The following is a 12,512-nucleotide window of genomic DNA, read 5'->3' as shown; positions in this document are numbered from 1 at the left end:
TCGGTATACAGGTGACATAAAAGTTATCATAAGGTCAGCTTGAGTGTAATGAACCAAGACGTGGGGAGAGACGTGTGGCAGAGAAAACCACACAGTGGTCATGGAAGACGGCAGACTTTTAGTGTGTGAGACGTAGTGGCATGGCAGTAGGACAAAATAGGAGAAAGAAAGAGAGCAGATTAAAGGACAGGGTTGTAAAAGTACATCCCATTGGACTAACACGTTCCTGGGGCCTGGGGATGGTTTCTGAAAGAGAAGACCTCCATGAACAAGACGTATGTTCTAATTCGCTGACTGTAAAGTGCAAAACCCTCTGACGATCTCTATCAATCTCCTACCAAGTACAGCTGCTATACAAGGGGAAAACAATGATTGTCAGTTTGGGGTGCCTTTGTGAGTCTCTGCTACCGTTTGTAAGAAGCAGACCCATCAAGTCGGGAGGGCAACATAATTTGGCAAATAGAGGTATGGTTTGATGGCATTAGGCAATGAAGTGCTTGCTTGCTTTTTTTTTTTTCCAACATGAGCAAAGGCCCAGTAGCATTAATTCTAATATTGAGGCTTTGCTTCTGGTGTGTGTGTGTGTGTGTGTGTGTGTGTGTGTGTGTGTGTGTGTGTGTGTGTACGAGTACGTGTGTGTTGTGATAAAGATTAGTTTTCTCTGTCAGAGTATAACCATAGAGCAGGTTGGAAGTACGTGTCTTGGGTACACTCCTGATGGTATAAGATGTGTCGTGTCATTCCAGGGAAGACCGTCTAGTATTGCCTTGTGTGCAGAAGTCCTCAACACAGAGCCAGAATAATGATGATCACAGCAACCAGTCAACCCCCCTAGCTCGTGCCGAGAACCTGCCTAGCATGCACGGGCGCGGTGGAGGGAAGGCAGGAAAAGCAGCCTACGACATGGGTGGTAGAAAAGACGTGGAGAGAAATAATACTCCTGTCCTCCGGCTCTTCTCTTGCAGTTCTCTTCTGGGCCCTGAGTCGATGACCCCGCTGCTGCTGTGACTGAGCCCGAGCAGCTGAACATTTCTGCCACCAGCTCTGGTGTCCTGACTGGCCACAGTGGAGAGAAGATGGAAGACTCTTACAAGGATAGGACTTCACTGGTGAAGGGTGCCAAGGACATCGCCAGAGAGGTGAAGAAGCAAACAGTGAAGAAGGTGAACCGAGCAGTGGATCGGGCCCAGGACGAATACACCCAGAGGTCCTACAGTAGGTTCCAGGATGAGGAGGAGGACGACGACTATTACCCCCCTGGAGAGACCTACGGTGGGGACGCCCACGACGATGAAGGCTCCAGCGAAGCCACCGAGGGCCATGACGAGGAGGATGAGATCTACGAAGGGGAGTACCAGGGGATCCCCAGCACCAACCAAGGGAAAGACAGCCTGGTCTCGGTCGTGCAGCCCAAGCTCGAGGGGTACAAGGACGGCGGGCAGCTGGAGTCCCAGCGGAGAGCCGAGGAGGAAGAGCTGGCCCAGCAGTACGAGCAGATCATGCAGGAGTGTGGCCACGGCCGCTTCCAGTGGGCCCTGTTCTTCGTCCTGGGCCTGGCGCTCATGGCGGATGGCGTGGAGGTGTTCGTCGTGGGCTTCGTGTTACCCAGCGCCGAGACAGACCTGTGCATCCCCAACTCGGGCTCCGGATGGCTGGGTGAGTGGCTGTGGCGAGAAAGGTTTCCGCAGCGTGGCCGTTCTCCAAGCGCAGGGGCCCTAGAGGAGGAAGACTTAGGGTTTGTCACATGGTGGTTCTTTCCAACTTATATTTTCATCAGAAGGAAATCTTAAAGATGCAAAAGACACATAATTGTGCAATGGACACGTACACACCTATAACCGTATCCGTGTGCTGTGTCATTTTTATCTCTTAGGCGTTCATCAATCCAGCTGATTTTTAGGCTCTTTAAAGTCACTTGGTGCAGTGTGTTTAAACGTACGCTGTTAAGAAGTCATAGGACTTAATGATTGAGATGCACTGGGGGTTACATCATGGAATGCTTCGAAGCAAAGGTGACTAGAGAATCACTAGGTAACATCTCATGCATGGGGCCACCACTGTGTATGTGGCCTGTCCTTCACTAAAATACGACCGTGTGACACACTGAGATTCAGCGTGACTAGACGTGCATTGGTCTCTCCCTATTGACTTTAAAAACTGCTGCTCATGAAAGTTACTTGACAACTTTCTAAATGGAGAGGTTAATTCTGATCCTAGTAAGTGTCATTTAACTTTTTACATAATGCTATCATTTAAATCTGTTAGTTTCTCTGCTGATATTTTTTTTTCTTCCAGTCTATGCGAATATCTGCTTACCTTTTTCAATTAGCCTTATCCATGAAATATTCTCTGGGTGACCTAAAAAATTATTTTCCCCAAGGTTTGTACCTTTGTGTGGAAGCTGGAAAAAGTTCGTCTTATCGTGGGATTATAAAATTGATTTCAAATTTATTAATATTTAAATTATATGTGTTAAAAAATAATATGACCTCTCTGTAAAACATCTAGACAGTATATTGACTTTTTAAATTAAATTTTCCATGTATCCAAGATCCTCAGGTGTCATTAGCATTCCAAATTTGTACAAGGAGGGAGAAGCCTGAGAAACACACAGCGGAATATCCCCATTAAGACCCTGCTTCCAAAAAAAAGCCAGGAGAGTTTTCAAACTCTTTTACAAATTTTGCCTCAATGAATATGTTCACATGTATAAAAAACAATGACACTAAGAAATTTTCTGTACAATTAGGATTGTCATTTCCTAACTTTTCTCTTTAACAATATCAAACAGATGTTCCAGAGAGATTTATATCATTTTTTTCCTTTAATAACTTTTTTCTTTAGTATAACTCTCTGCTAGTATTTGTTTCTTTATGTTTAACTGAAAACACCATGAATCCATAAAAGCAAACTGAAGCGTCTAGTGGGGGAGTCAGGTGGGGAGGGGCCTCATTTGCATACTTTTGTTGACTCATTTGTGTGCTCAGACATCAAGATGTGACCTCCGCATGCCTTTGAAGAAACACTGTGGTCATTCATCAAGTTGGTCCTCCCAGCAGATCTGTTTTGTTCCTATCACTATTTCATCCCTGTTTGTTTGCTCTTCCTTTTGGTGAGCAAGTATATCCGTGCAAGCCTGTATCAACAGTTTCTCAATATTTTGCTAAATGAATCCATCAGCAGTATGTTTCCTGAAGATAGATCATAGACATTCATCCACACAGATATGTAATCATTGCAGGCTTAAACCGACGCCGGCTCTACATTAGGAACATTATGGAAAAACTTGCCCTCGTGCCTTTATCTCCTGGCTGCTGGATAGAAACACAGCGCATTGGGTTCTCTTATCAGTCTACCTGCCAGGCTCAGCACCCACAGGTGCCCTTCGGAAGCATAGATAACACAGCAGAGCAATGGAAACCCAGACTTTTTCATCTGTCCGTTCATGTCGCCCGCTTTAGTGAATTAAAATGTGTCCCCAGAAGTGTGTGGCTTCATTTGATGGTTTGAGTCTCCCAACAGAAGCATTTTAATGGTTTCATAACCATGCCTTTCAGACGTGCATTTCAATTATTTTGCCATTGTAAACTTCCTCCTAATTGCATTCTAACAGAGTCTCTTCAGACAAGCATTTAAATTGTTTTGCCATTTCCATTTCATCGGATAATAGCTTTGTAATATAATTGCCACACCAAGTCGCAGCCATGGGATCAAAAAGCAAAAATGAAAGAAACGTGATGACCCGGGTTGGGTGGCATTTTTGTGGATATAGATTTTCAAAAATACTTTGTTATTTGCTACTGAGAATTGTGTCATTTTCCTCAAGGAAAACCAGAAATAAAAAGTATGACCCAGTTTATGTTTTAATTGTTCAGGAGATTGATCCTCTTTTTGTATTTACCAGGAGATTGGCTTTGAGGTAGCGAGGGGGTACGATGTATGCATGTATCTGAGTAGATAGCCTGGGTGGTTAGATATCATTGTGAATTGGGTTGGAAGAAGTGAGAGTAAATATTTAATTATCTAATGAGCTGCTCTTTGGGGGAAATAAAAGCTGTCACTTTAAGATAATCCATTTTCCATTGCCGTAGTCTATTTATTAAGCATTTACAGTGTGCACAGCACAGTATTAGCACAGGGCCTAATAAGACAAAAATAAGAGACAAGGTTTCTGTCCTAGCAAGTTATCGTTTAGTGTAGAGAAATCACCTGTGTGTGTCCATTACCAGAACAAGGAAGCAAGTTATCTATAGATGACACAAGGACTTGAAGCAGGACAAGCTCATTAGGGGTAAGGCCCTGGCTAAGGCAGTGAGGAGAAGGAGCAGATGTGGAAACTTCTAGAAATGGTTAGCAAGGATTGGGTCAGCTAAGGGAAGGTGCTCAAGTGCTGAGTTCAAGCCCCAGCAGTACAGGCACCAAGAAAAGAAAAAAGTCTATGAGCTGGGCGCTGGTGGCTCACACCTGTAATCCTAGCTACTCAGGCGGCTGAGATCTGAGGAGTCTGGTTCGAAGCCAGCCCAGACAGGAAAGCCTGTGAAACTTTCATCTACCATTAACCACTAGAAAACCATAAGCGGAGCTGTGGCTCAAAGTGGTAGAGTGCTCGCCTTGAGCAGAAATGCTCAGGGACAGGGCTCAGGCCCTGAGTTTGAGCTGTACAACTGACCAAAAAAAAACAACAACAACAGCAAACAATCTATGTGTTGAGGGATGTGGCAACAGGTCTGGATTCTCAGTCCATGCAGCAGGACAGGATTGTCTGGTGGATCAGGCATCTTCCCTCCCTGCCGGGGCGTCAGTACTGGTGGGTGTGCTCTGTGGGACCACAACTGACCTGGTTCCAGCCCTTGGGCTGGTTCTAAGACAAGAAGGACATGTGGACATTTCAGGCTCAGCCCTACCCTGGTTCTGGCCCATGAGAGCAGACAAAGAAGCCCTCTGATGCGTGTCTTCCTCTTTTCTGATGGAGGACTGAACTCTCAGGCTTCCTACTCCCTCACGGGCTCAAATTCATCTCTGACAGAACACAGTGTGTGGGACTAAAAGATCCATGACCTAACAAGCAGTTAAGCATCTTCACTGGAATATAGGTGGGCTCACCTGCCACAGTGGTTTGACTGCAGTATGAATAGACTGTTACATGTAGGGGGCACTATAAAGAAGACCGAGATCACTAAGGTCCAAAGTTCCTCCTGCTAGGGAGGTCACTGTGCTGCCCAGTTCTTGATGCCTTGGTGATGAAGGTAGACCTGTCATCTTAAAGACCAGAGGGAGCCCTGGAGGGTCTTCCGCACTTGCCTGGTCCACGCTAGCTACTGGCTGAACCCAGCTGTGGATGTTCATAGAGGTAACAATCACAAATGAAGAATTTGATTACCTCAGAGAATTGACCTAAAATTCAGTCCATAGTGCAAAATCATCTTAAAGAGACAGAGTAGCCGGCGGGCACTGGTGGCTCATGCCTATAATCCTAACTACTCAAGAGGCTGAGATCTGAGGAACGCAGTTTGAAACCAGCCTGAGCAGGAAAATGCATGAGATTTTGATCTGTAATTCATCGCCAAAAAGCTAGATATTGGACTCTGGCTCAAGTGGTAGAACACCAGCCTTGAGTAAAAAAAATCCTAGAGAACAGTGCCTAGGTTCTAAGTTCAAGCCTCAGTAAACACACACACACACACACACACACACACACACGAGAGGGCTTGCATGCCCCATAGGAACAAGTCTTGGCTTGTCTGTTTCGTTCACTGCTGTATCTTCTCTGCTCCTATCAGTGCCTAGCATGTAATAACATTTCAACAAAGTATGTGCCAAATATGTGAAGAGTGCTCTCTAAAAGCTCTCACCCTTTGAGACTTCACCGGAGGGAGGACATGTATAGAGCAGGAATGTACTACTTTGAATGGGAACTCATTAGAATTGGAGGGATGGAAAAGGAGAAGGTCATAGATGCAAATGTTGGCAGATCACTTCTCAGTGCTGCTCAACACTGAATGACCTCTCCTAAGGATTTGCCCTCCCTCATTTCAGGGAGGGGTGGGGGAGGGAGGAGGGAAGAAGATTGCCAAAGGTGCCATAGCCAGAATGGGTTTACTGTGCATCAGTCTTTTTCTTTTTTATATTTATTTATTGCCAACACAGAGGTTTGAAATCTGAATCTTGAGCTGGCTTAGCTTGTTACTCAGTTGATGTTCTAGCATCTGAGCCACACCTCTAGACCTACTTCTTTGTCTTTGTTGTTGATTATTTTGGAGAGGGAGTCTCATAAACTTTTCTACCCAGGCTGGCTTTGAACCTCAACTCTCCAGATCTCAGCTTCCTGAGTAAACTAGGCTTACAGATTTGAACCACTGGTGCCTGGCTTCCGTTAGTCTTGGTTGGCTACTGCAAATCTGTTTCTGAAAGACAGGTCTGGTTTTGGTGTGTTGACATCCCTGATTTCCCTGCAGTTTAAATCTCAGATGCAGCCTGGGAGTGGGACCAGAACGTGGCCTGCATTTTGGGTCACAACTTGGCAGGGTCATTGGGTTTCTTGGATAAATATTCGTCTGCTGTAAGTCTTTTTGTTGTTGTTGTTGTTGTTTTTTAACAATATCAACTATATTAGCTACAGCTGATTGATACATTGGGCAAAAACAGTGGTAGGTCAAGAAGAGCAAAGCATTATGAAGTCTGTATCTGTACCTATGATTGGAATTTCATTTGACAGATTTAAAAATTTTTTAATAGCCTTTGAAAGTTTCAAAAATATTCCTCATTCTAGAATAAATACAGATATTTGGCAAACTTGGGCTGGATTGTTGAATAGTGGACCAGTGGTTTTCGTTTTGCTGAACACTTTCCTATCAACCGCATGGTGCAGTTGGGTATTCCTGTAGCTTCCATTGATGGCTAGAGTAGTCACCCACCAAAACGCATTCAGCATGTACTGTGTGACAAATATATTTAGACCCTAGGGACATAATGGTGAGTAAAATAGAAAAATCTTTCTGGGAAGACCTCTCTTGCCATCGTTTTCTCTTGGATACTGGAGTTCTTCTCCCTTCCTATTTGCCACTGTCAGGGAGGAGAGTTTTCTTGGGGGTCAAGCTGGCTAGATGGATAGATACAGCTTAAACCTCCACCCCCTAACATCTCTTTGCATCCTTTATCCAGAGATAGCTATGTCTGGTTTTCTGGAAATAACCAGCTCTAAAGTTCTGAGATTCCCTCTGCCTTCATCTTTTAGTTGATTGTCCTGTCCACTAGACTGCAAGAGACTGCAGCAGCCAGGGAACAGTGACCCACCTTCATGTCCTTAAAGGATAAGGTCCCTGCCCTGTTGCTGGATAGGCCGGCATGTCCACGCTGGTCACAAAGAGTTATGCAGGGGTTTTGGTTTTTTCCTTTCAACTTTATTCCATTTTTTAAACATCACTTACCATGTGATGGAGCTTTGGTCTTTGTTGTCGATATGTTCTTTGGCTCTGTTTAGCCTCTTGGCTGTCACATTGATCCTCATTAGAATTAAAGTACTATTAACTCATCCTGTCCACCAACACTAGCAAAATCTTATTTGAATTCATTGTTGCCAAGCTGCAGAAGAAGATTAAACAGTTCATTCATATTATACTCCTAGGTCTTATTTCTTCTAATCTTTTGCATTTTCCTAAGAGGAGAGAGGGGTCAGGTAAGGTAGCACACAACTCTCACCCAGCAATATGGGAAGCATAAGCAATAGAGTTGTGATCCAATCCAGAGCTGGTCCAGAAAATGAAAAGCCATGAGACCCTATCTGAAAAATAATGAAAGTAAAAGGACTGAGATTTTGGTTCAAGTGTCTACCGAGTGTAAGGATACCAGAGTGCCCCAGCAGAGAGGAATCACATATCAGTGGAGTTGAACCACATAGCTTGAAAAGACTCCTCCAGGCAAAAGGAATCATTTCCACAGGACAAAAAGGGAGCAGAAGCTTGCGAATAGGCAGCATTCTGGTACTGGTTGAACCTGATGCTGAATGACCTTCTACCATCCTGGGGGCCATTGGGTGTGACCACCATCACACAGCTCTGAACCCAAAAGCTATGCTCTTCGCTCTTGCATCTTGAGTCCCTGTATCCCTACATCCCAGAACCCTCCCAGATGAGGATTCAAATTGTGCTGCAGTCCTTGCCTTATAAAACCATCCAACCTGGACTCTCCCTATCACTGGAGAACTGGCGGATGTGTTGTCAATTGAGAGAATTTGTTCCTGTGGACTGTGGCTTAAAGAAGGCAATCTGAATTGTTAAGCATCCAATAAAGAGATCGTATCAAATAGGAATAATTCAGACCTGTAGCTTGATTTCCAAATATCAAGATGCAATCACCCCCTGTTGTGGGAACACTCACCTCACACTGTTCTCTCAGAAATAACAGCAAGAGCCTGGGCCGGACCTGAGCGTCCCCCAGAATGCTTCGGAGAGTGGGAAGCTGTTCAATTACACTCATCCTCAAGAATTAGTCTCATAAATCACTTTAGTGAGTATTCCTGACACACATATTTGCAAGCTGGCATTCTCATCTTATTCTTAGAAATTTCTTTGGGGCTTTTAAGACTGTTGAAAGAAAAAGTCTAAGAGGCCCCTGGGTATAGTTCTTATCTTCAGTTTCAAAACCAGACCTTTAATTGACTAGAAAAGGAGGAGGAAACAGTGAGTTCTTTCCATTTACAAAGGATTCAGTGTAAGGGAATTTGGTTACAGGAACAGTGTAAAGACCTTTAAATTATTCTTACATCGCTCTGCTCTGATTCTAATTAATGTACTTAAAAGCAGAGCAGTTGACCTCTGCTCACTTAACATCTTGAAATTATTTCACCAAAAACATTTTAGAGAGTCAGTACATTTAGTTATGGGCTTGAGCATTTGAATGTATCTAGTTCTTTGCTCATTATATGAAAACAATGCTCCCATTAATATCATTAAAAGGACTCTTGGCGGGGGGGGGGGATGTACTCCTGGGATTCTTTTTTTAATAAAATTGAAATAGATATTCACAAATGAAAAATATTTTAGTTCTTTTTTCAAAATTATTAATGAAAGTAACATTAAAGAAGAGAAGGATACATTATGAAACATGGATGGGATGTCAGGCATGCTTAGCCGGTTAGGGCTGGGTGTGTAGCTTGCTGGTAGAGCCTGAGCTTGACATGGCGGAGGTCCTGGACTCAATCCACGGTACCACCCCCCAAAATACTTAAAATGGTAAACCTGAGATTCCATGAATTCTAACACGTGTGAGAGAAAAAAAAGAGGGAGAAATTGGAAGAGGAGAGAAAGAGAGGAAAAGGAAATGGAAAGGAGAAAAAGAAAAGGAAATAAAAGAAGTCCTTTGGTAGGGGATTGGGCTCTCCTAGTACTTCTCCATGATAGAATTGCTGGTTTCCGGGGTTTGAGGAGATGGTAGATTGATGATGAGTTTGCAGATAAGAATGGACTAAGACGGGCAGATCACAGTGTGGTTCTGCTCTGGGGGAATTGCTTCTTCCTGCCAGGATGGTGGCAATGAAATTTTAATGTATCTCTTTGGTGTGTTCCCCTTCCAGCCATGTGACATTAAATAGCTTTTCTCTGAGTAGCTTAGTTTTCTCTGCAGAATCTAATTGGGTCTGAAATATCAAAAATATAACTGTGTCTCAAGAACTGGTTGAAAACAGAACTGATCAAACTATTCACAGGGATGAAGTCCTGCTGTAGGACTTATTAGCATAAGCATACACACTCAAATGAAGGCAGATTGTGCTGGCAGCATATTATATAGGTGGTTTATTACCTATTTATCCACCTACTTCATACTTGTGAGATAAGTGAAAGTGGTATGAGAGATGTCTTCATGGACATATCTTTCAAAATTCAGCACTACTCACCACAAAAACACTTGTCCATCTCTTCATGTACCACATTCTTACAGAGTCCCTGCAAGACAGTTTGCCTGGCATGTGACAATATAAAGATCAGCCAGATACAACTTTGTACCCATGACACTTGTAGTCCAAACGATGCGGAAGCCGGAAGACAGAGATTCATCTGTTTCCGGTAGGAGTCATTTAAGGAAGAGCCTGAGGAGAGTGTGGTATTCGACTGAAGCTTTGACTGTGGTTTTGAAATCTGGATTTGGAAAGGCAGAGACGGGGAGGGTGGGCCCAGCTGTTCACGGAGAGCCTTAGGTGAATTTGTTCAGGTGTCACCGGGGAATGGCTGGTGTGTAGACAGAGGCCTGGTGTGGAAAGAAGTCTTGATTGGAAACCAGTGTATGTGGAATGGATAGGAGAGGAATGAGCCCCGGATGGAGAATCAGGTAACACACACAGGAAATAGTGCTGCTAGTAGATGACAAAGTCCTGACTGTGGGAGAGGGACTGAAGAGAAGATTTGTGTCTGTAAATCCCTGGAACTCAACAATGGATACATATGGGAGTATGGGAGGAATGTATCCTGACCCCTGAGACCTCAAGCCTGGGTGATGAGCCTATGACATGGATAAGGCAAGGGGCGTTCACATGTAGGAAGGGTGGTGAGTTTTGTTGCACTGCAGTATAAACACAGGAACTCTGTGTGTCATACAAGCTACTGGGAACACACAGCACAGCCTGTGAAAAGTGATGTGCAGTGAATTTTTGTGTGGTTATGATGGTTGATCATGGGGCTTGAACTTAGGGCCTGGGCACTGTCCTTGAACTTTTGTGTTCAAGGCTAGCACTCTACCGCTTCGAACCACAGCTCCACTTCCAGTATTTAGGCGATTCATTGGAGAGAAGAGTCTCATTGACATTCCTGCCTGGGCTGGCTTCAAACCACAGTCCTCTGATTTCAGCCTGCTGAGTAGCTAGGATTGCCAGTGCCTGGCTTTCGGTGGATTTTTGCTTGAGATGGCAACCAGGCTTCTCAAGGGAGACCGGGACATTTTTTGGAAGAGGGTACTGGGCTTCAGTACTAGCCCTAGACATTTTAGCGATCTTGGAATAGAGTGCAACAGAACCTGTAGGAATACGTACCTACTTGAAGAGGGAAATGGGGGGAGAGAGAAAGGGATGGATCTTCAGTGGATGCTTTAGAAGAGAAGTCATCAAATAAGTGGGCTGAAGGTAGGAACAGTTTTGGCCACCCAATGGAAGAGGAAAGGTGAGAGGAAGGAAAAGAAAGGTTAACTAATGGGCACTTCCAGAGGGAGCCAAGAGAAGAGCTGGTTCAGAGAGTGGGAAGGATGGTCTCCAACTAACTGCCAACTTCAGTCAGAATGTATGATTTTTAAGGGAAAGGCAATAAATCTGTTTTAAAAATGGTTATAAGATTCTTCGGTATATACTTGTTTTAGATAGTACTTTTTTTTTTCTTTTTTTTTTTTTTTTGCCAGTCCTCGGGCTTGGACTCAGTGCCTGAGCACTGTGCCTGGCTTCTTTTTGCTCAAGGCTAGCACTCTGCCACTTGAGCCACAGCGCCCCTTCTGACTTTTTCAGGTTATGTGGTGCTGAGGAATCGAACTCAGGGCTTTGTGCGTGCTAGGCAAGCACTTTACCGCCAAGCCACATTCCCAGCCCCTTGGATAGTACTTTAAGAGTGTAATTACACCACAGGCTAGAACCGCTGGAAAAATATTAATCGTCTCCTGCAAAGGACCCCTTGCCTATCTGTGGTCCTTATCTAGCAATCTACATCCTGTGGGGCCCACGATCACACGTGGGTACGCACAGGAGAGGAAGCCACAGAACAGGAGTCCAGGGACAGCAGTTACTCTCTCACTTTATTTAGTTTTCCAAATTGGAAGTGTTATCAGTTATAGGTCACTCCGGATTTGAGGATGCACTGCACTTAGCTGAACTGTTAACATTTAAGTTGTCAAGTCAGTAATTACAAAAGTGGTCTGGAATTTCCCAGGGCAGGTATATAGAAAGGGAAAAGTGCCCTGATCTTATAGTACAGAAAATGGCAGGGACTTTAAAATTAGCACACAAAGTTAGCAAGCATATTCATTTCCTGTGATGCCGTCACCAAGCACCACACGCAAGTGAGGTGAGAAAACCAACAGAAGCTTGTGTCCTGGCACAATGGAGGGCAGAAATGGCAAGCCAAGGGGCTGAGAGTCCCTCTAAGTAGGAACTTTGCGTTGCCTCTTCTGGTTTCTTGGGTTTCTTGGTATGTCGGTGGGAGGGGTCTCCCTCCCTCGTCATGGGGCCGTTTTCATCCACTGGGTCCTGCTTTCCTTCCTATTTCACTATGAGCTTTTCCTAGCTGATTCCATCTGCAAAGGGCACTGGAGATTAGAACTTCAGCGTATTTTGGAGGGGACTATTATTCAACTTATATATTTTAAGATACAAAATTACTAAAATTAATTGCCTATACACTAGCTAGCAATCTAAAAATGATATTAATGAATAAACCTCTATTTGTGATAGCATTAAGAAAGACTAAAATACTTTGGGAAAATGTACCAACAAATCAAAACATACCCTGAGAACTAATACATTGCTGAGGGAAACTGAAGAA

At 44.1% G+C, this 12,512-nt stretch overlaps 1 protein-coding gene across 1 annotated transcript in view; it reads left to right on the top strand.

The window, feature by feature from the left end:
• Positions 1 to 1,027: 1,027 nt before the first annotated feature.
• Sv2c (synaptic vesicle glycoprotein 2C) overlaps positions 1,028 to 12,512 on the top strand; it is a 99,919-nt gene continuing 88,434 nt past the window's right edge. Inside the window, exon 1 of the mRNA XM_048368165.1 lies at positions 1,028 to 1,656. Within this exon, the coding sequence (XP_048224122.1) occupies positions 1,077 to 1,656 (580 nt within the window). The 5' untranslated portion in view covers positions 1,028 to 1,076. The remainder of the gene's footprint in view (positions 1,657 to 12,512) is intronic.

Source organism: Perognathus longimembris, chromosome 19, assembly GCF_023159225.1.
Source record: "Perognathus longimembris pacificus isolate PPM17 chromosome 19, ASM2315922v1, whole genome shotgun sequence".
Taxonomy (NCBI): domain Eukaryota; kingdom Metazoa; phylum Chordata; class Mammalia; order Rodentia; family Heteromyidae; genus Perognathus; species Perognathus longimembris.
The sequence above is the reverse complement of the archived record's forward strand: the minus strand, read 5'-3'. Positions and strand labels throughout refer to the sequence as shown.